The sequence below is a fragment of the Lissotriton vulgaris genome, chromosome 6 (assembly GCF_964263255.1).
Source record: "Lissotriton vulgaris chromosome 6, aLisVul1.2, whole genome shotgun sequence".
Taxonomy (NCBI): Eukaryota; Metazoa; Chordata; class Amphibia; order Caudata; family Salamandridae; genus Lissotriton; species Lissotriton vulgaris.
This window is the reverse complement of record NC_141694.1, coordinates 1,094,524,349-1,094,547,943: the sequence shown is the minus strand read 5'-3', so window position 1 is coordinate 1,094,547,943 and position 23,595 is coordinate 1,094,524,349. Positions and strand designations below refer to the sequence as shown.

The 23,595-nt window shown below is 47.8% G+C and overlaps 1 protein-coding gene across 1 annotated transcript in view; it reads right to left on the bottom strand.

Annotated features, from left to right (window-relative positions):
* IGF2R (insulin like growth factor 2 receptor) overlaps positions 1–23,595 on the bottom strand; it is a 1,757,136-nt gene that overhangs the window by 1,498,001 nt on the left and 235,540 nt on the right. Inside the window, exon 7 of the mRNA XM_086927157.1 lies at positions 5,637–5,748. Within this exon, the coding sequence (XP_086783283.1) occupies positions 5,637–5,748 (112 nt within the window). The remainder of the gene's footprint in view (positions 1–5,636; positions 5,749–23,595) is intronic.

The following is a 23,595-nucleotide window of genomic DNA, read 5'->3' as shown; positions in this document are numbered from 1 at the left end:
GTTTGATTTGCTCAAAGACTCCGTCCATCATCCCCTTTTGTATTGCTTTGTTCGCCCTAAGTTGGCAGGGTATGCTCAGACGTGAGTCCCTTGCTCACTTTGCCACTAGATTCAAGATAGCCTGGCTGATGAGGATTATGAATCCGAAACCGGTCCCAGGATGCTTGTTTCTGGTCCAGGGAAGACATGGCTTGGCAGTTCGGGCTGGACTGTTCCCATGAGGCACAGGGTCAGACTGATTTTCATATGGCCATGTCTGAACTGGGGTGGCAGAGTGAGCTAAAGAATGGTGATGGATTAAACCCAGATCAGTTGACTGGGGGTGAGTGCTTGATTTGCTCAAACGCTCCGTCCATCTTCCCCTTTTGTATCGCTTCGCAAACTATTACAGATATTCCTCAGAGTACACAGGCTCACTCGGAAAGACCCTCAGGCACTTAGCGTGCAGGCTAGATGCTGCAATCGGGGACTACAAAAAATAGGAGTGAAGATCCTGTACTCACCAGCTATCCCATTAGAAATGCTGCATGCACTGCCACATTGGGGAAACTGGAGGGCCATAGGAGCTTTGTTGGAAGCTGGGGCGACAAAAATGGATGGCCTCTATTGAGACAATGATTTCCTATCGTTCGAGGAGTTCTGCCCAAAGTTTGGATTACCAGGGGGGCATTTCCTGCTGCATAGAGCGCTCACGACGGAAATAAGGAAGCACTGGAAGACAGGATCTACAGAATCCCCAACCCAACAGTGCTGCTACTATATAGCCCTATCCGCAGGCACCATTAAATGAGTCTCCTGCCTCTATAGAGCACTCCAGGTGGATGGGTTTGCACCCGCTAGAAGCACTATGCAACCAATGGGAAGGAGATTTTGATACCCAGAGATCACTGAAGAATTGGGAACAATATACTAAACAGGACCCCTAAGGTATCAGGAATGCGCGTTTTAGACTGATAAATTACTTTGTCCTTCATAGGGCTTACTTGACTCCAGAAAGCATAAGCAGATACTTTCAGGTGGAGAGAGCAGCTTGTCCCTGCTGCGGTGTAATGTGGGCGCATGTTCTATACATTGTAGGGACATGTTCACACCTCCAGGAATACTGGGAAGGAGTGCTGTGAATAGTAGGAAAGGTCATTGACAAGGAGATCCTTTACTCAGCAGCCTATTGCCTAGTAGGTTGGTTCCTCCACACAGCGAAAAACAAAGTCACTAGCAAATTCCAGGATTTCGCTTTTGTCCTAATGTAACTGGAGATAACCAGGAACCTGGAAATCAGTGAGGGGCCGAAAGTAACTACTTGGAGGGCGGAATAATTAAAATGGGCAGAATATGAAAGAAGAATGTTGATCAGATAAGCCAAGAGAAGGCTGAGACCCATTGATGTAGCCAGGGCTTGGCAGACCATATTGCATGAGCCAATACATATGGGTTTGGAGAATCAGGAAGCAGAAGAAGGGGATGAATAGAGCAGATCCTTACTCCATGGGCGAGAGAATGAGGATGAGAATACCCTTGTGGTATGTGTAGAGAGGGTCCCCGCAAGGGAAAAGCTTTATGTACACCATACACTACAAACAGAACTTATTTTTACTTTTATCAGCTCTATAGGCAATAATCAAAAATACCGAATGAAAGTATTGATATTTATTTGTCAATACCCAGTATCAAGCACTTAACAATACATTCATAAATCATTTCAGAAAGCCCCAAAGTCGGGGGAGGAGAAGGGAGGAGAGTGAAGGAGGGGGTGTGCTCAGGGCAGGGTAAAGTTAAAAAGAGTACACGTAATCACAATGAACACAATCAGAATTGATAAACACATGAATCAAAACAAATTTGATACAAACGCCTGAAAAATTAGGGCATTCAATGTAGATATAATACAAAGAAGACCTTCAACGATCACACATGAGGTATTAGGGCTATTTAAAGGACAGGTGCCGGAGGTCTGTGTTGGAAAGAAAAGCCGTCGACGTTTCGACCCCTGGCCGTAGGCTAAGTTAGGTCCTTTAACGGGGTCTTCATCAGGACAGAAAGGGCAAGGTGAGGAGGGGCAATACTATCTGTAAAATTAAAACAATTGATGAGATCACGGTTTTTGAAGTCATCATCCATTTAGAAAGAATAATTAACATCAATTCACCATGGGCTTAGGGCCTTATGGGCCTCTAAGTATTGAGGATATTAGAGTGAGACCAGCCTAGGGTCTGGTTCAAACACAAGTGATACAAATTCACATATTGGATATTGAAGTGAAACCAGCTAAGGGTCTGGTTCAAACACAAGTGATATAAGTTCACAACTACACAGAGGGGAACGCTAATGAATTGTCACATAAAAATGAGAGTATAAAAAACTCACATAACTTATCTACCAATCAGCCGATTTGTGAGATTTTCTGTTGTCGACCCACACGGGGGCCTAGGGTACCAAGCAGTTTCCACTGACTGCAATTAGAAAGTTTGAGGTTGGTGATAGGTATATAAGAATGGCCTTAGTGAATACCCATTAGGACATAAAACTTTCCTCATTAGGTACTATAAAAAATGGCCTGAACGAACAGGATAGCAGCCTGGCAAAGTTAGCAGCACTAGGTTAAACTACTAATGGACATACATAGTCGCATGGCTGATAAGTGTTGCAATACAGTGTGGGTTAGAGCCGGTTTCAAGTACCTAATGAGGAAAGTTTTTGGAAGTAATACTCATCCACACTCTCGTGTTAGAGAAGTGCATGAGTTATTATTAATTAATTTGCATTTCCTCATTATCAGAATGACAATGTCTGCATGTGTACCAGATAACCTGTCCATCACCCTCATGTCACCAATCCACTTGAGTTAACATCATAATGTAACATCATAATGTTCTGTATATTTCATGTTTGATTCCACTCGCCTACACCCTCGTGTTGCAGAGGTGCGCGAGTATTTTTGAACTGTTCACTTTGTGCCCTTAAGGAAGAATACGTCACTCGATAGTGTTTCATTGCTGTGTAAAACTCAAAACTCCTATGAGCTTATCTGATTGAGGTAACATCTACTAACAACTCTTGTGTGTGGTTCTGCTCGCCTACACCCTCGTGTTGCAGAGGTGCGCGAGTAGTATTGAATTTTTCTTATCTGATTGAGGTAACATCTATTTAAAAATCTTGTGTGTGGCTCTGCTCGCCTACACCCTCGTGTTGCAGAGGTGCGCGAGTAGTTTCGAATTTTTTAATTTGTGGCCCTAAGGAATATTATGCTACTCGTAAGTGTTTCATTTATATCCTAAACCTAAAACTACAAACCTCTAGTTGTGCAACATCCTGAGTAACTCTTCTATGTCAAACGGGCTGTTTACCTGTAGACTCCGCCCCCAACTCCGCGTAGCGGACTTGCTGATTTACCCTGGATGCGTACGGACGTCGGCGGTAATCGCCAGCTTTCACAGGTATTAAACATCCTTCTTTAATAAGCGGGAGCCTGAAAACCACAATACGTGTATCGTAATGGACATAGTCATTCGCGATCCTAAAACCCGTTCCCCTTGTGTTTTTTTCGTAGGATTGATTTTCCCGCGAAATATTTCAAAGGCAACCTCGGCATCAACTCTGTTGAATGAACCTACGGGTGATGCTGCACGCATTTGAATGAACCAGCACCATTGCGTGTAAGTTTGGTTCTGTATCCCTTCTAGCCACTAACGTGTTTTAAATCCCAGCCGGTCTTCTAAATGGACACTTCTCTATTTTTCCGTATAGGCTATAGGCGTTCACATTGCCTAACCTGTCTGGAAGGTTGAGTTATTCCTGACCTACGAGCTGTTTTTGATGCCACGTGATAACATTATGTGAGTGAAAGACCACCTTTAATGGTATGTAAAATGGGTACATCTGCCCGCTAGTGTGTTTTTACATCATGTATTGCATGATGTAGCCCTTTGCCATTTTGTTTTTATTTTTATTTTTATTTCTCCTCCATAGCATTAATTTCTTCTTTTCAAAGCTTGAAGAAGAAGCAAGCTTCCCAGATACAGACCCACGGTGACATCAAGGTCGCCCCCTTCCCTCTTTTTAAGTAAGTTCATATGTCCTAATGGGTATTCACTAAGGCCATTCTTATATACCTATCACCAACCTCAAACTTTTTAATTGCAGTCCGTGGAAACTGCTTGGTACCCTATGCCCCCGTGTGGGTCGACAACAGAAAATCTCACCAATCGGCTGATTGGTAGATAAGTTATGTGAGTTTTTTATACTCTCATTTTTATGTGACAATTCATTAGCGTTCCCCTCTGTGTAGTTGTGAACTTATATCACTTGTGTTTGAACCAGACCCTTAGCTGGTTTCACTTCAATATCCAATATGTGAATTTGTATCACTTGTGTTTGAACCAGACCCTAGGCTGGTCTCACTCTAATATCCTCAATACTTAGAGGCCCATAAGGCCCTAAGCCCATGGTGAATTGATGTTAATTATTCTTTCTAAATGGATGATGACTTCAAAAACAGTGATCTCATCAATTGTTTTAATTTTACAGATAGTATTGCCCCTCCTCACCTTGCCCTTTCTGTCCTGATGAAGACCCCGTTAAAGGACCTAACTTAGCCTACGGCCAGGGGTCGAAACGTCGACGGCTTTTCTTTCCAACACAGACCTCCGGCACCTGTCCTTTAAATAGCCCTAATACCTCATGTGTGATCGTTGAAGGTCTTCTTTGTATTATATCTACATTGAATGCCCTAATTTCAGGCGTTTGTATCAAATTTGTTTTGATTCATGTGTTTATCAATTCTGATTGTGTTCATTGTGATTACGTGTACTCTTTTTAACTTTACCCTGCCCTGAGCACACCCCCTCCTTCACTCTCCTCCCTTCTCCTCCCCCGACTTTGGGGCTTTCTGAAATGATTTATGAATGTATTGTTAAGTGCTTGATACTGGGTATTGACAAATAAATATCAATACTTTCATTCGGTATTTTTGATTATTGCCTATAGAGCTGATAAAAGTAAAAATAAGTTCTGTTTGTAGTGTATGGTGTACATAACACTTTTCCCTTGCGGGGACCCTCTCTACACATACCATATAACGCCCAGGTCCCCGCGACTGCATGGGTTCAACCCCCCTTTCATGTAACGAGAATACCCTTGTAGCTGCTACTCGTTCTTGACCCCATTGAAATAGGCATTATCTTATAGATTCCTATCCCTCCATACTATGCGGTAGATGGGTGATGCACATAGGCCTACATATTACATACACACACATCAGAGTTGCTGTGGTGCGCTTGCAAGGCGGGAGGAAAAGGGAGTAAGTTATCATTCTATTGTTACAGATTTGCTAACCAGCTGAGATGTTAGTTGAAGCGAGCAATACCGTGAACTTGCGTCAGAAGGTATGCTCAACACTGTTGAAATGTAATGAGTAAAATAAATGCTTAGTAAAATATGTTTTTTTAAAGACTGCCATTCGTTCTTACAAAGTGTGTTGGAATGTGGCAGGTGCACGTCATAGGTGAATTTAGGTTTCAATCATCTACTACATAACATTCCCTCAATAAGAACACAAAGACCAGCACCAAGGGATGTAGTGAAACTCTGTGAGGAGTCATTTCTAGTAGGAATGTTAAAGATAATAGTAAATTAAATACCTCTTTTCTTCCAGAAGGACAGACGAACGTGATTTTAACAGATGGGTTATTGCCATTACAAAAGGCCGGCCGTTCCTGTTCACTGTAATCCTTGCCATAAATGAGCTCAAGCCTGAAAGAGATAAGCACAGTGTAATTTCAGAAGATAAACTAAAACCAATACAACACACTCCTGCATGTATTCAAGGCATCAATGGCCTAGTGTTAGAAAAAGGGTATTATCTGATTAAATGTGAGTCAGTTAACCTAAGTCAACAAAGATAAGCCACTTATGACTCAAAAACAGATAGAGAAGCTCATAACGCTACAGAAATGTGAATTAGAAGGATAAAAATTGAGACCTTTTTATATAGTGACTATCAGTTTAGTTTTATACAATTTTTGGAAATGAAATCCTGATGCATTTCCAATTAGTTTAATTCAAAATACTTACTGAATTAACTACCATTCATCTATTACATGCACCCACCTAACTGCTCCCTCGCCCTCATGCAGTCAACAAAGATCCCTCATACGTTACAGCCATATGTCAAACAAATTAAGACCCTTCGATAATGCTCTTTTTGGTAGCTACTTTGTGTCTGCAGATCCCTCACCCTAGGAAAGTCCCAAGGAGGTTGATCGGATGTTGAAACAGCAAGAAATGCGTTACTTACCTGTAACTGCAGTTATCCAGTATTGGTGTCTTTCATACATTCACAGGCCTGAATCATTCCCCGTCGCGGGGATGGGAGTCCCCGGTACATAAATAAAGTAATGTCCTAAAGACATATAGAGAAATAGGCCTTACATTAGTAACATATCCATGTCCTTTTGTAAAAAGGACCAAACTCTAGAAGAGAGCCAATCAGCTGTCACCTCCCTCTAGAACCTTCCTGGAAGGAGCCTCAGTCCCTCAGATTTTCGTACACACAAAGTTAAGTAGTCGTGCCACTGAGAGAATTAGGCGAGTCCTTCCAGGGGAGGCGGGAGGGTTGCATGTGAATCTATGTTACAGGTAAGTAAAGCATTTCTTATCCTGTATTATGGGTGTCTTTCATTGATTCACATGCCTGAATCAGAGTAGCAAGCAATGCAGAGAACACATTTTCGATGGTACAGTATATACAAGTCATTAGACAATAACATATCAAGCGACTAGCCAGAGCAAATATTTGCCAATAACAAGTACCAATAAATGACATAGTAGAGAAATGTGCGTACATGAAAAGGATGGAGGGGTGACAGAAGGCTCACCTCTAGTGAAATAGATGGCGAAGTACTGCTTGTCCCATCGCTGCGTCCTTCATATGTTCTGTGTCCAGGCAGTAATGCCTAGTGAAGGTATCTGGCGACTTCCATGTTGCCGCTCTGCAAATGTCAATGACAGGCACCCCTGCGAACAGGGCCATTGATGTGGACATCGCTCTAGTAGAATGGGCTCGTATTCTGCAATGCAGCGGATGTCCTGCTTGTTCATGATAGAAAGAGATAGCTACAGAGATCCAGTGGGAAATGCTCTGTTTAGTGAGTGGAAGACCTTTCCTGGGCGTGCTGTAAGCTACAAATAGCTGATTTGACTTCCTGAAAGCTTTTGTCTTGTCTATATAAAATTTTAAGCACCTTTTGAGATCCAATGAATGCAACGACCTTTCCGCTGCCGTACTTGAATTTGGGAAGAAAGAGCGCAAAACCACAGGCTCATTAAGATGGAAATCCGATGGGACTTTTGGAATAAACTTTGGGTTTGTCCGCAAGATCACTCTGTCTTGTTTAAATTGTAGGAAAGGATCTTGAATCGAGAATGCCTGCAGCTCACTCACCCTCCTTGCAGAGGTGAGCGCAAGAAGGAGTCCTGTCTTCCAAGATAAGTATTTCAGGTCAGACTTGTGCACTGGCTCAAAGGGATGTTTCATGAGTTGATTAAGGACTATATTTAAGTGTCAGGTAGGTGGCAACATTTTCACCGGAGGGAAGGTCCTGTACAATCCTTTTAAAAACTGTTTGATTAGTCTAGGAGACCAGAGAGAAGGACCTGCTGAAGATCTCTTGAAGCGGGATATTGCAGCCAAGTGTACCCTGATGAAGGAGTGAGCAAGGCCCGACTTTGCCAAGTGTAAAAGATACGGTAAAACCTGCTCTGGAGAGGAAGAGAAAGGGTGTATTCCTCGATCTCTACACCATATACAAAACCTCTTCCATTTCAGAGAGTATGTTTTGTTGGTGCTATCCGCTCGAGCCCGAGCTAGGATGTCTCTACAGTCAGCTGAAATATTCAAATTTCGAAGCTCTCGAAACTCAGGAGCCAGGCGGCTAACCTGAGAGATGGTAGATTCGGATGTTGGACTTGCCGGTTGCTCATTGTGAGTAGAGACGGACATTGTTTCAACCGGATCGGTGGCTCCAGAGATAGGCGGTGGAGTTCCGTGAACCAATGCTGCCGTGGCCAAGTTGGGGCTATTAAAATGAGAGTACAAGGTTCCGCTTTCATTTTTCTGAGGACTCTGGGAAGCATCGGGAATGGCGGCAAGGCGTAGGCAAAGACGTTGCGCCATGTGATCGAAAATGCATTCCCTACATACCCTGACTGGGGATGCCAACTTCCGAAGTATGGGCATTTGGCGTTGCCTCTTGTTGCGAAGAGGTCGATTTGTGGAATGCCCCATCTCGAGAAGATTTGGTCGAGTATTTTCTGATCTAGTTCCCACTCGTGAGAAGCTGTTTTCTGTCTGCTCAAGGAGTCGGCGAGTACATTGTCCATGCCTGGGACATACTCCACCCGAAGGGATATCTTGTTTGAGATTGGCCAATTCCAGATTCTCTGCGACTCACGAGAGAGTGTCAGCGAGCGTGTCCCTCCCGGTTTGTTGAGGTAGTGCATCGTTGTGGTGTTGTCTGTCCGGACAAGCACAATGGAATGTTTGATTCTTGGCAGGAAAGTTTGGAAGGGCCAGGAACACCGCCCGCAGTTTGAGCAGATTGGTATGTAGTTTCTTCTCCATAGGAGACCACTTCCCGCTTATCTGAAGCTCTTGCAGAAAAGCTCCCCATCCTTCCAAGGCGGCGTCTGTTATGATAACATGAGGAGCAGCCGGGAGCAAGATTGACAAGCCTTGAGACAGGTTTCGCGATGACATCCACCATTGCAGGGCTCTGACCATCTGAGGTTTCACTTTCATGTGGTTGTCGAATGACCCTGTGCATTGGACCCACTGCTTCGAGAGCGCCTCCTGTAGAAGTCTCATTCGTAGACGACAGTGAGGAATCAGGAGGATACACGATGACATCATCCCCAGTAGGGATTTGAAGAGGCGGACTGTCAAGACTTTCTTTGAGGCTACTAGAGCAGCTAGCGCCCGGAGCTTGTTCATTCTCTCTCTGGATGGGAAAGATATACTGACCGCGTGTCCAAGGTTGCACCTAGGAAACTGATGCATTGAGAGGGTTGTAGGACCGATTTTTCCTGATTGAGGGTGAGACCCAAGCAATCGAAAAGCCTTAAACAGGCTTTGGAAGACCTAGACACGTCTTCTAGGGATGGAGCCTTGACCAGCCAGTCGTTCAGATACGGAAAGACTTGGTGATGGCACTGTCTGAGATATGCCGCCACCGGGGAAAGACATTTCGTGAATATGCGCGGTGCAGACTGGAGCCCGAAGGGCAGGACGCGAAACTGAAAGTTTCTGCCCGCTACTGCAATTCGCAAGTACTTTTTGTGATTCCTGTGAATTGGGATATGGAAGTAAGCGTCCTGCAGGTCTAGGGATGCCATAAAAGCCCGCTCTTCCAGTAGTTGCAAGACCTCCTGGATTGTGACCATGCGAAACAACTGCTTCTTTAGAAATTTGTTAAGGGCCCTGAGGTCCAAGATTGGTCTCCACTTCTTTTCTTTTTTCTGGATCAAAAAGAAGCGGGAATAAAACCCTTTTCCCTTCTGAGATGGAGGTACTCTCTCTATTGCTCCTTTCTGCAGCATTATTGAGATCTCCAGTAGAAGCAGCCGTAGATTTTTGTGATGCATTGGTCCGGGCGGAGTTTGTGGAGGGATTTGTATGAATTCCATACAGTGGCTGAATTGTACTAATTGAAGGACCCAGCGTCCCGTAGTAATCTTTCTCCAATTTTGTAAAAAGTGGGAAATCTTTCCTCCAATTCTTAATGATTGAAATGAAGTCTGGACTGGCTGAATAAACAGGTAATTGTCTGTGTCCGTTGTTTCTTTCCCTGTCCTCTACCTCGAAAGGACGACTTCCCATAAGAGGATTGCTGGCCTTGTTGGCGCTGTTGGTATTGCGGTCTACTCTGGCCTGAAGAGTAGGAGACTTGTATTGATAATTTCCTCTGTAGGAATACTGTCCTCTTCCTCTATTTCCACGAAAGGACTGGTTCTTATACTGAAGAGTGCCCAAAGCTCTTGCAGTGTCTGTGTCCTTTTTTTAATAGATTGTAATGCCTTGTCAATATTTGTGCCAAATAGTACCTGGCCATCATATGGCATGTCCAAGATCTTTGTTTGCACCTCAGGACGGAAAGAGGTTGCCTTTAGCCATCCTTGGCGCCACAAGACTGCTGTTCCAGACAACTGACGGAATCCTGTCATAGCGATATCCATCGCGCAGTCTATAATTTCTGACGTCGATGCTTCACCATCAAGCAGAATCTTCTTCACTTCCTCTTTGGCGGAATCTGGCAATTCCGACAGGTATGGGGCCATGTCTGCCTACAACTGTCTATTGTAGCGTCCCAAGAGCGCTAAAGCGTTCGCGGCCTTTACGGTCATTGCTGACATTGATTAAAACCTTTTGCCTATGTTATTCAATCTTCTTCCCTCCTTATCAGGAGGAGCCGACAAAGGGGCCGAAGGGTTCCTGGAGTTCTTCTGGGCCGGCTGTGTCACTACGGAGTCCGGCTTAGGATGCCCCGTCAAACACGCCGGTGCCGTATCTGGTGCCCTATACTTTTTGTCCAGCCGAGGGATCACTGGTGACACAGAGGAGGGGTTCTGCATGACTTTTACCCCTTCTGACCAGACATAGTCGATAATCGGTATTGGCCTTACTGCCTTCTTGAGAGGTTCTTTGAAGTCGTACAAGAAGCAGTCCTGTTCTTGAGATACCATTGAGATCTTAAAACGTTGAGCAGCCCTGTCCACCACATTATGGAAACCCGCAATGTCGCCCGGTGGTGAATCTGCGGTTGCGGCCACTGGAGATGCTGGAGAGGGGATTACATAGTCGTCCCAATCATCAAGCAAGGACTGATTGTCTTGCAGTTCACCCTCTTCCTGTTGGTCTTCATCTTCTCTTTCTTGCTCTTCTTCCTCATCCTAAGATGGAGGATGGGTTAACACCAACCTTTCCGTCTAAATATTCAAGGGCGGAGGTCGTGGTCTTGGCGACGGAGTGACCGTGGTAGTTGGGGGAGCTGGAGATTCTGGAAATCTCTGCTTTTAATCCTGGATAAGGTATCGTAAATCCGTCACCAGAGATGGTGGAAGACAAGCCATAGGAGTAGGAGGTGGATGATATACTTGCTCCTGAACGTCCTCCTCATCTGAACTCTGACATTTTACATGCAGTTCTGAAGGGCTTGTCGCCTGGAACATGTCCCCCTCGTCAGAATCCTCCTCTCGGACAAGACATGCCGGCGGAATTGGTTGCACCCGGCTTGGTGAAGTTAACTCCGGCGTCAGCGTCTTTCTTGTGATCTTTAGACGTACGCATGTGGCTTGTAGAATAGAATCTATCATCATCAACGAGCCCGTCGACTGTGTGATAGTCGACGGTGGAGCTTCGACAGTTGTAAGAGCCGGTGATGATATCGTCGCCGGGGCTGTCGTCGACGGTAAAGTAATTCCGGACGTTGACTATGTCTTCGTCGACTGTTCCTTCATCAATGGTGTTCTCATCGACGAGACTTTCGTCGATGGTTGCGACGTCGACCGTATTGGTTAGACGACGACAGCATCGGCGACGGGGTCTTCGACGTCGACGGCGTTCTCTTGATAGCTATTGTCGACGACAAAGTCTTACCCGCTGTTGACAATGGGGTCGTCGATGAAATGACGGCGACGCTGTCGACGTAGATACTGTTGTAGTCGATGTAGAGACATAAGAAGCTGTAGACACGGTCTTCCTCGACAATGAAGGAGTAGTCAACGATGTCGTTGTCGACTGTCAAAACTGGCTTCTTGAAGGTGTGAACTTCCTTCCCAGAAGTTGGTTTAGCCAGAACCTCTGAAGACTTCTCAGCGGTCTTCTTTTGAGGAGGAGCCGTAGGGCTAGGAGAGGCCACCCTTGGTCTCTTCAGAGATAATTTTGAGGAGACTGAAGAACCTTCACTCTCCTCAGAGGAATCCAGGTTATCTCGGTCCTTCAGGGGGGGCGTGGTTTGGGCGCCGATGGCGGAGGCGGCGTGAGCAGCTAGCTCGGTGCCTGATCCCGACGATTATCCTGAAAACTGCCTGGGCTGCAGCTGTAATTGACAGAACAGACGTCTGAATGATTGCGGGGGCCTTCCCGCTCACCAATGTGTTATCCGGTGGCTCCGGGCGCCCCTAAATCGAAGTTTTGTTCCCGGAGGTGCTGAAGATGGAGCAATAAAAAGGCGGCCGGACTCGCATGGGGGAACTAGACAGACGCCCTGCTTGCCATGTGCTGGTGCTAGGGCCTGTGGCAAGATTGCGGAGGGGGCGCAGTAAACAGGCTGCTGCTCCGCATCACCGTCCGACGTTATTGCGGGCTGCGGCAGTTAGCGGATCGACAAAGAAGATGGGACGATGAGGTGCTGGGGAATTTAAAATGGCGCCCGGACTATAAGCTGCCTTTGTTCCACGGCACCTGAACTATTGCCTGATACGGCGACCGTAGCGGCACAGAGGTGAGGCACCGTTCATGCCACTGACGGTATCCTGAGAAAGCAGAAGCGCTAATGCTGGTTCGCAAGAGGAGGTGAAACTGAGGAGCTGAAGGGGCTGCAAAGGGCGGCGTGTGCCCGCTGAGGAACTGGCTAGGAGATTTGGTGACCAGGAGAGTGTTGAGCAGCAGAGCGAGCGCAGCGGAGCTCAAGTGTCGGACTGGTGGACGTGTGGAGGATAGCGGACCCTTCCTGGGGCCACCGGTTAGTGAAGTGGTGCGGGCCTGGTCCTGGCGCTGCGGCGGTGGGGGCTGGCTCGTAGCGCCGACAGCTGGGGGTCACGGAAGCTCTAATAGGGAGCCACGTGGTAAGAGAGCCTGAGACACCACCTGGGAGCGGGCAGCGGTGGACTGCGGGGCGCACCCTCCAATGTGTACTGATAGCTGATGTGATAGGAGAGAGGGAAGCAGCCAGTGACCAGCTGGGATTTAACCTGCTACTATCCAGAGGGCAGCGATAGAGAATCCCACAGACCCGGACTCCCAAGTGCCTGCCCGGAGGTCTAGATTCCTTCGCGGGATTATTGGAAGTATTGCCCCAGGAGGGAAGTAGCGGCCGGTGTGGTCCGCGATTGTGGGAAGAGCACTGGGACCTACTACGGAGAGCTGCTGGGAGACGGAGTGCCTGAAGACACCCTGCTGGTGGTTAAGGATTGAAGCGAGAAGATAGACGGTGGTCTGCGCTGTGTGTGCGAACAGTGAAGGGTTTTGGGCCTGTGGAGCGATAAGCCGTGTGCTGCGAGGGCCCAATTGGTTGCGCACGACACGACCCTAACATTAGTCCACGTGGTTGTTGGCAGAGGTGCTGTTGCGCAGGACATGGTCGGTTGGCGAGGAAGGGGGCCACTTACTCACATGCGATGAAACCCAAAGGTAGAAAAGATGACGCCGTGGACCACGATGGAGCCCATGGGGAAGGTGATGACGTTGAGAGCACGCTCTCGGAGCAGAGGCTGAACAAACACCTGGATCAAATCCTAGAAGCCATAACGGCGACAAATGAATCCCTCCATCGGGAGATAACTCAGGTCGCGATGGGGCCGGGACTCCTGAGGGCGGACCATTCAAAGCTAGGGTCAAAGAGACTGAATCGGTCATTCAAGACCTAAAACCAGCGGTGGCAACGGTGGAACGCAAATTGGAAGATGCGCTGAGGTGCTTGGAGACACTAGAGAGGAAGGCTGAGGATTCTGAAAGTCGTAATCGACGTAACAACGTGAGGGTAGTAGGACTGCCGGAAAAAATAGAGGGAACCGACATGATTGCTTATCTGGAGAACTGGTTCAGGACTACTGTTGCCCCGAAAGGCCTCTCCACCTTCTTCACACTTGAAAGGGTGCATAGGGTCCCAGCCAAACCACCCTTGCCGGGCCACCCTCCCCATCCTGTGGTGGCCAGAGTCCTTCATTATAAAGATAGGGATCTGCTGATTCAAAATGCACGCTCAATGGGGCCTTTCCACGTGAACAATAGAACTGTAATGATCTTCCCGGATTACACTCAGGAGATACAAAGGTGCAGGGCCTCGTACTGGTCTGTTAAAAAGGAGCTTAGGGATGAGGGCATCCAATATTCGCTGCTATTCCCAGCCAAACTGAGGGTGATACTGGACGGTTCGACACAGTTTTTCCTGACACCTGAGGACGCTTGGTCCTGGCTCGAAACATACAGGGCAGGCGCGGATCGTAGGGGTAAGTGAGACGGAGGACAGCCCAAACCACCGCGGATGCGCCAATCACAACGTCTCCGCAAGAAAAACAGAATGCAACGGGCCTTGCAGCGCACACAGCTGGCGGCTGACAAACAGGGGGCTCTGGCGGCAACGGCCGCGATAACGGGTTCGCAGCAGGAAGACTCGACTAAAGGAACAGAATCCGATGAGGACAGGAGACGCTCTGGCACTGAGCTGTCGGATGATGACAGCACCAAGGGCCTAGAGGGGACGCCCAGATCGGCTGATGATTTGTAGGTTGCTTCGCTCTTCGTGGGAATCATTGCTGGAGAACTGAACATGGTGGTGCCGGAGGGCCTGGTAACGCTTGGGAATTTTATAGCTGTGCCATCTTATTTCGGGACATTAGGGGCTGGGGCAAGGGCTGCCATCTGTCGGGCCGGACCACTCACCCATTGCTTTTAAGGCAGCCTGTAGTGGCTACTGTGTGCTTTGTCAGGGTAGTTTGGATGGGGACTGATAATGTGTGATTGGGTCCTGTTCTGGGGGGAGGGTCATGGGTGTTTTTCTGGGTGTTCAGTGTTAGGAGTTCAGCAGTTATGGTGTGGGCAGGCAAAATGTGGAGGAGACATGGTGGGACTGTTGCAATGGGCACATTCCCTGAAATGAAATCTATTACATGGAACGTACGTGGATTGCATACTATGTCAAGGCGTCACAAGGTGCATGCGTATTTGGTAAGGAGTGGAATCCAGATAGCCTTGCTTCAAGAAACCCATCTTAACAAACAGGAGTGTATTGCGTTGCAGAAGCAATGGCGAGGTCAGGTGTTTGGCACTGCTTACTCTGCATTCGCCAGGGGGGTATTGGTGTGGGTGAGGGCGGGGATTCCGTGCCAGGCCACAAATAATGTTATAGATCCGGAGGGCAGGTATGTGGCGGTAGAGGGGAGATTGTATGGAAGAGATGTGGTGTTATGCAGTATATATGCCCCGAATACGGATCAGCCCCGATTCTTTGACAACATTTTGGGGAAATTGGCACATTTTTTGGCACGTCAGGAGATAGTGGGGGGAGATTTCAATTTGCTCACTGATGCAACACTAGACAGGTCGCACCCACCATTGGTTAATTCCCAGGTCCGCAAGATCGCGAAGAAGAGCGCGGAGTGGCAGAGAAGGTGGGGGTTAACTGACATATGGAGGGGGCACCACCCTGAGGATAGGGATTATTCTTTTTTTCCGCGCTCCACGAGCTGCATGTTAGAATCGACACTGTCTTATGTACCCAATCACTAGCACCCTTGGCAACACACTCAGAGTATTTGGCTAGGACCATCTCAGATCATAATCCGCAGTTGGTATCCTTTCAATGGCAGTGCGTAAGGGCGGTGGTCCCCACTTGGCGATTACGTCCAGACACTCTGGAAGACCAGGCCTTTAGTTCCGAAATCCAGGATGGCATTGAACGTTATTTCACTGCAAATAGGAAATCGGCATCCACTAGAGGAATGGAATGGAACGCATTTGAAGTAGTGAAGTAGTGTGGCTCACTGGTAGGTGAAGTAGTGTGGCTCACTGGTTAGAGGCGGCAGACCCGAGAGCAGAGGACGGCCGGGACCAGGGTTCGATTCCCGGCGCGGCAGGTTTCTGGACCAGGGTCAGCGGACTCGATAATTCTCTCGCCTCGGTGCCCACTCTGATCAGCGATCACACTCGGCAACTCTGGGCATTAGCTTGCCTCATCTTCACTAACGGCCCCACCAGACCGCCGGGGATGCCTGGTCTCACCCTGGAGATACCCATTAAGGGACCATCTCTCAGGGAAGCCAGGAAGGGTTTCGCAGCGGTCGAAGCGCCTTGGGACCCTACGGGTAAGTAGTGCGCTATATAAATGCCAATACATTTACATTTACATTTAAGGTGGTGGTGAGAGGGTTGTGTATAAGTTAACATTCAGGAGAAAGGACAGTGGTATTAGCTGATGTTAAAAAAGCAGAGGAGGCGCTGCGGGAGATAGAGAAGCAGAGACCGGAATAGAGGGAACTACAAGAACGGCTTTTGGCAGCTAAGGAACTAGTGGCGACCGAAACGGAAAGATTGGGCAGTTACGATTATAGACCGTATATGGTGAAGGTGCATGCTGAAGGGGATAAGGTGGGCACGCTTCTGGCGAGAATGGCGAACCAGAGTTCTGGAGGGTGCCCGGTTCTGAGTGTATGAACGGAGTCGGGGGATATGGTCTACTCTCAATCTGCGATCCTTTCGCGCTTCCTGCGATACTACACAACACTTTATCAAAGTCACCTGGAGGCGGAAACGCTGGATATTGAGGGCTACCTGGCAGGGATTCAGCTCCCGCAGTTAGAGGAGGAGGATGCTGAGACTCTGGGTCAGGCTATCACCATAGCTGAAATTAGGGGAGCAATCACGCAAATGGCCAGGAACAAGACCCCGGGGGTGGATGGACTCCCCTTATAATTTTATGTGAAATACATGGATATCATGGCGCCCCATTTGCTGGAGGTATATAACGAAGCGGTGGAGTTGGGCCACCTGCCAGAGTCCATGAGAGAGGCGCTGGTCGTCCCCTTGTTGAAACCAGGGAGGGAGGGTAGTGATGTGACCTCCTATAGACCGCTGTCTATGCTGACGGTGGACTATAAGATACTGAGTCGCATATTGGCCACAAGGCTGCTGCCCCACATGACTGCTTTGGTTCATGAAGATCAAGCAGGGTTTATACCAACTAGGAATACCTCGATCGATATCCGCCGTATAAGAGTACTAGGGAGCGACCTGGATGTGGATATGATGCCAGCTGTGTTGTCCGTAGATATAGAAAAGGTGTTTGACAGCCTAGAATGGGAGTATCTCGATAGGGTGCTGGAGAAATTTGGCTTATGCGAGCAATTTAGACGTTGTACGAAGGTCTTGTATTCCTCAGCTACTGCTAGGGTGCGACTGGGCTCAATCGTATCATCTGAATATCCGGTACGGAGGGGTACGAGACAGGGGTGTTCACTTTCACCCCTGCTGTTCGCCCTAGCAATTGAGCCTTTGGCGGTCTACGCCAGGCCGGGGATAGCGTATGGTGGCCTAGTGTGTGGTGAAATCCTGCACTACATTTCATTATATGCTGATGATTTGCTGCTGTTCTTGGAAGATTCGACGGTTGCACTAAGAGGGGCGGTGAGCATGTTATCGGACTTTGGGAAGTTGTCGGGCCTTAAAATGAATTGGACTAAAACATGTATTTTCCCTTTGAGGGCGGATATGCCCCAGCTGCAACTGGGCGCTGATTTAATATGGGGATGATCGTGCTTCACCTACCTGGGAGTTCGGATCTACCATGGGGCCGACGATATGGGGAAGGGAACATAGGATGCTGCATAAGAGCTCTGAGGGGCTGTATGGTGCTTTGGGCAACTCTACCCCTTTCGGTGGTGGGGAGAGTTGTGCTGCTCAAGATGGTAGTTTTGCCACGCTTGCTCTACTATTTCCGTACACTGCCGCTATGGGTACCGCCACGGTTTTTTCGAGAATTGCGGACGCTCACCATTGATTTTTTGTGGGGGACCGGGAGGCGACGGGTGGCACTGGATACGCTGTTGAGGCCGAAGTCGGAGGGGGGACTAGTAGTTCCTAACTTCATTATTTGGCGGCGCAGCTGCAGATCCTTACACAGAATGTGGCACAGGAATTTAGGGGCCCGGACCAGACTCGTGGGTCGGGGATACAGAGGCATGTCCTCTCATATATTGTCATGCAGCAACAACTGGTGGTTCGGAACTTAACCCTAGAGGAGAGGACCCTGAGGATGTGCTGGAATAAAAGCCAAAAGAGGGCGGGAGTAGCGCACCCATATGCACCCGAAATCCCTCTGGGCATGTTGACGGCATTGCCGAATGGAGGGGACTGGTCCCAGCTCATGGAATGGGAGGAGATGGGGCTGCAAATGGTGGGCGACTTGTATGCTGATGGCGAGTTGTTGCCCTTTAAGGCGGTGCAGGACCAATTTGGCCTTCCTGACGGAAGTTTCCTCTTGCACATGGCTTTAACGACAGCGATGCGGAAACATTGGAAGACAGAGCAGTCAGAACCACGAACCACGATGGCATGCCAATATGTGGTAATGGCAGCGGGTACGTTCAAGGCAGTCACCTGCCTACATTCTCGAATGTTACATGAAGGTCTGAAGCCCCTGACGGTTCTCAAACAGAAGTGGGAGACGAGTGTAGGGAAGCCCATCCCGGACACAACATGGGGTCGTATCATGAGGAGGACCTGGAAGGGGTGCAGAACTGCTCGGTTTCAGCAAGTGCACTTTTTTTTTTATAGTGCACAGAGCTTACCTTACCCCGGGGAAGATCCGGAAATATTTCCAAGTGCAGGACGCGGCATGCCCTAGGTGCCTAACGCCTGATGCGGAACTAGACCACATGATGTGGGATTGTCCGAAATTAGGGCCCTACTGGTCTGAAGTGGGGGAGCTTCTTAATGAAGTTAATGATAGGCAAGTGGAATATGACATGGCGACTTGTTTTTTACTCTGGTTTCCTCACACGAAAACAACCAAGATCACAAGTAAATTCATTGATTTAGGTCTCATTTTAGCCCAGAGGGAGATAACCTGGCATTGGAAATCGAAGGAGGGTCCTTTAGAAGGTGGGCGAACAAATTACATAAATGGGCCCGTAGTGAAGGCACGGTCAGACTTCGCCAGGCAGCCCGTAGAGCTAATGAGAAGAGTCTAGAGAAGGCACGTGCGTGGGAAGAAATAGTACGAACGCTAGGTAACAGTCTGGCACCAGTGGAGGAATAAGGAAGGAGGGTTCTGAAGGCAGTTCCATGTGATGCAAGGAAGGATGAGTTGGGATCCTACAGGTTTCTTCTTTTAGGAGTGGAGATACTGACCAAAGGCCCACACCAGCAGCGGTTTGGGGGAGGGGGGGTTTGGTCGGGTTAATCGGGGTTCCTACTTTTGATATAGGAGGGGTTGACCTCTAACGGTAAAATGTGTGGATCTTGGGGTGGTACGATCGGACAAGTGTCTCCCTACTGAGGGGGTGGTAAAAAGAGTTTGTTCTAATGTGAGGATTACTCTAGGGAACTAGAGGGTTGGAACTAGGCCGCTTTGTTACGCTAGCAGTGCCTACCAGTAAACACCATTTGAATTGTAGGACTGGTTATCTGATGGGGTTCGGGGACGGGGAAATAAAGAAAAGCAGACACTAGATAATCCTGCTGAGCAGTGATCGTTGTTTCATTTATGATCCATCAAGTTTGACACTGACTTGCTGTCGCCGCCCGGCCTCCAGGATGTGGGCTGAATGGCTGTGTTATGCTTGATTCATGATAGCTGCAGGACATTTCTGGGTGACGGGACGGCTGGAACAAATGGTTGTATATTTTCTAATTCTGCAATAAAAATAAAGTTAAAAAATAATAATAATAAAAAAAAATCTGTCCATCAGCCTCTGGAGCCAAATTAAGAGGCGTCCCTCACGGTCTTTAAGGGTTTTAGTCTAAAAAGTATGACATACCTTGCAGTCTTTCGCTGAATGATCTGGATACAGGCAATACAGGCAGTCCTCATGCTGATCATCAATGTGCAGCCTTTTCTTTCCACAAGAACCACAGGACCTAAAGAGACCCTTTTTTGGTGTGTCAGCCATAATACACCCTAATCACTGAAGAGATATGAAGAAATGTCCCAAAATACTGTAAAAACAGCTGTGAAGAAACCAAACCGAGCAGAGCTCAGAGGAGACTCCCTTAGCACAACATGCGGTAGAAAATCTGAGGGACTGAGGCTCATTCCAGGAAGGTTCTAGAGGGAGGTGACAGCTGATTGGCTCTCTTATAGAGTTTGGTCCTTTTTACAAAAGGACATGGATATGTTACTAATGTAAGGCCTGTAGGCCTATTTCTCTATAGGTCTATAGGACATTACTTTATTTATGTACCGGGGACTCCCATCCCAACGACGGGGAATGATTCAGGCATGTGAATCGATGAAAGACACCGATAATACTGGATAACAATAGTTCCTGTGTGCCTGCAAGTGATGCCATAAGGCTCTGTCTCAACTCAGTCCCATTTCGGACATGACAGAGCCACAAATTCGATCCACCCTATGTGCTGACATCAGTTGTATCCTATTTTTTCCAAGCCCTCAAACATACAGCATTCCTTTCGGAGAGGCCAAACGTTTATGGACTCCGGACTGGTGGCCCCAAGATCTTGGCCCCGTCCCTGAGCCCAAAACGGTGGTAAAAGATCTGGGAGTGAAACTGGATCATGAGCTCACCCTAACACAACAAACTAATCAAGTGGTGGGTTCATGTTTTCATGTTATTGGTCTTCTCAGGAGAGTATTCCCTCTGCTACCGGATTTCACCAGGAGAACGTTGGTCCAGTCACTAGTGTTAAGTAGGCTGGACTACTGCAATGGTCTGTTGCTGGGTGCCAATGAGGGTATCTTGGCTAGATTGCAAGTTGTGCAAAACACTGCTGCACGACTAGTTTTAAACGTCCCGCCTCGTACTCCCTCAAAACCATTGTTGGCCAAACTGCACTGGCTCCCGGTAAGGCAGAGGGTGATGTTTAAGATCTGCTGTGTCATCCATAAATGCCTTATGGGAAAGGGTCCTGGCTACCTCACTGAAAAATTCATCTCTTATGTCCCATCTAGATCCTTGAGATCAGGAGATCAGGAATTGTTATGTGTTCCTAGGGCCATGAAGGCTAGAAAGGGGGGTAGGGCCCTATCTGTAGCCGGCCCTAAGTTGTGGAACCAACTCCCGAAGGAAATCAGAGTATGCAGGAAACATTTCCCTTTTAGGAAGAAACTCAAAACGTTCCTCTTTAAATATTAGCAGGTTTAGGGCTTTGAATTAAATCATGACGAGTTGCTGTTCTTTAGTTGCTGCCAAAGGCGCGGAGATACTCCTCCGGGAGTCGATTCGCAGCGCCATACAAGCTTGCAAAAAAAAAAAAAAAAAATGACTGAGTTTGTACAGGTAGTATGCATAAACTAACTTGGGACCTTATTACTCTTGGGAGACCACTTTATAGAAGTGATAAAACTGCAGTTAGTAAGAGTATCAAACAGAAAGAGTGCTATCAAATGTAACATTCTTCTGAGAAGTATCTCTAACTGCAAATTCCTCACTACGTAAATTGGTACCAAAGCACCATCCCCTTCAAAGATGTGGGTCAGGATAGTGAATATAAACTAGAATTGCTGCAGGACGAGGCAGACAAACTGAACGTAACCTAGGGCTATTGTCAGGTCTGTGGGGCAGAAGGGGTGCAGGAGGTAGCCAGAATATATTTGAATATCCGTACAAAGGCCTCTCTGAAGTCATCCATTTGCTATGTAGTCAATGGCCTCGAAAATATGGTCGCCATATTTGGCATCAGATCAAAAGAGAAAACTACACTGGCACCAGGTTTCTGGAAGCTGACCGTGAGATTTCTTCTAGGGAGCATCTGGATGTCGAAAAGCCTAGGAAACTTTTCATATGCTTCTTTTTCGACTTGTCCCTTAGCTCCCGCGTTGACTTATTGGACGTTAGTGATCTGGATGAGGATTTGCCTCTTGACGGGATCAGGATCAATCCGCCTATTATGCTCAGTGATGCAGAGTTTAGTTTTCCACACACAGATGGCTTTATGATCCAAGAGAGAGCATTCGTTACAGGTCATATTTGCAGCTGAGACACTATAGGCTGAAGTCAAGCAAATCATTAACTGACGCGAGAGACACTGTTTGAACTCTGTCGTCTTGGGAGCAACATTGCTCGTACTGCCAAGAAATGTTAAATACATTTTAAATGGCTTTAGTAACACACTGAAAATGGTAGGAGTGGACCTCCACATCTTCGTCGAGCCTGAAAAAAGAGGAACTCATGTCAGAGAACAAGAATGGTGCCTACTTGTCGCTTGGTGTCAGTATGTACAGATGCGAAAAAGAGGCAGATGGTACCAATTGCAGAGAGTCGGCGCTATTACAAAAGTTTCTATTCCAGTCTTGGGAGGCTCACAAGGTGAGGAACCTCCAGGTAGAATTATACATCAGAAATAGCCACCCCTCCTAGAAACGCTTATAGAGTAGTACTGAACATATGTTGTGTCCACTGATCAACTTCACTTCATGCTTTTGTCCATCTTCAAATTTTCCAATAGCCCTCCTTGGCACCTCCAAATATTATTATTATTATTATTTTGCGATTTGTAAAGCGCCTGGTGACCCGTAGGCATCCCCGCGCTGTAAATCTGTGGAGACCAAGAGAGGGGGAAGAGGGGAAAAACTATTTAGGGGAAAAGGAAGGTTTTTAGTTTTTTTCTAAAGAGGGCGTGACAGGGTTCCATACGCAGGCTGCGTGGAAGTGAGTTCCATCCTGCGGAAGCTTTGACCGAGAAGCGTCGACCACCGGTGCGAGCCTTCCTGAACTTAGGAACAGTGGCCAGATGTTCGCCGTCAGAGCGAAGGGGTCTGGGGGCTTTGTAGGGGATGACCATGTCTTTCAGGGCGGCTGGGCCAACACCGTTCATGAGTTTATGGGTAGTGCACAGGGCCTTAAACTCTACTCTCTGGCGAACAGGAAGCCAGTGCAGAGCCTTAAGAGCAGGCCTGGCTGAGGCTCTGGGTGGAAGGTTCATAATGAGCCTCGCCGCCGCATTTTGGGTGCGTTGGAGTTTTGCCAAGGTGAATTCAGGTGCGCCGAGGTAGACGGCATTGCTATAGTCAAGCCGGGCTAAGATGAGCCCCTGAACCAATAGTTTCCTGGAAAGGGGGGGGGAGGAGTGGGAGGATCTTGCGAATAGATCGCAGTAGGCCAAAGCATGTTCCAGCTGTTTTGGCTGCCTGAGTCTTCATGGTGAGGTCAGGTTCCAGCCATACTCCTAATGTTTTAATTTCTTTTTTTGGTGTAGGGATTTCACCAAAAGCGTCCGGCCAGACTGATGATGGGATCGAAGTCCATTTATTGCCCAAGAGCATGATTTCGGTTTTTGCACCATTCAGCTTCAGGGAGGATTCGCACATCCAGGTGTGAATATCCTGGAGACAGTTCAGCAGGCTGTCTGGGTGGTTATCCAGGTGGGAAAGAGAGACAACGAGTTGAGTGTCGTCTGCATAATTTACTATTTTTATCCCGTGAGGGGTCACGACAACTTCAAGGGGGGCCATGTAAACATTAAACAGGGTGGGACTCAGCGATGACCCCTGGGGAACACCACTCGTGAGTGGTAGTGGGTCCGAACGTGAGTTGCCGTCCCACACCTGAAATGAACGGCCGGATAAGAAGGAGTCAATCCATGCGCGTGCAGATCCCACAATTCCTGCCCTGGCCAGGCGATGTAGAAGGACACGGTGGTCCACCGTA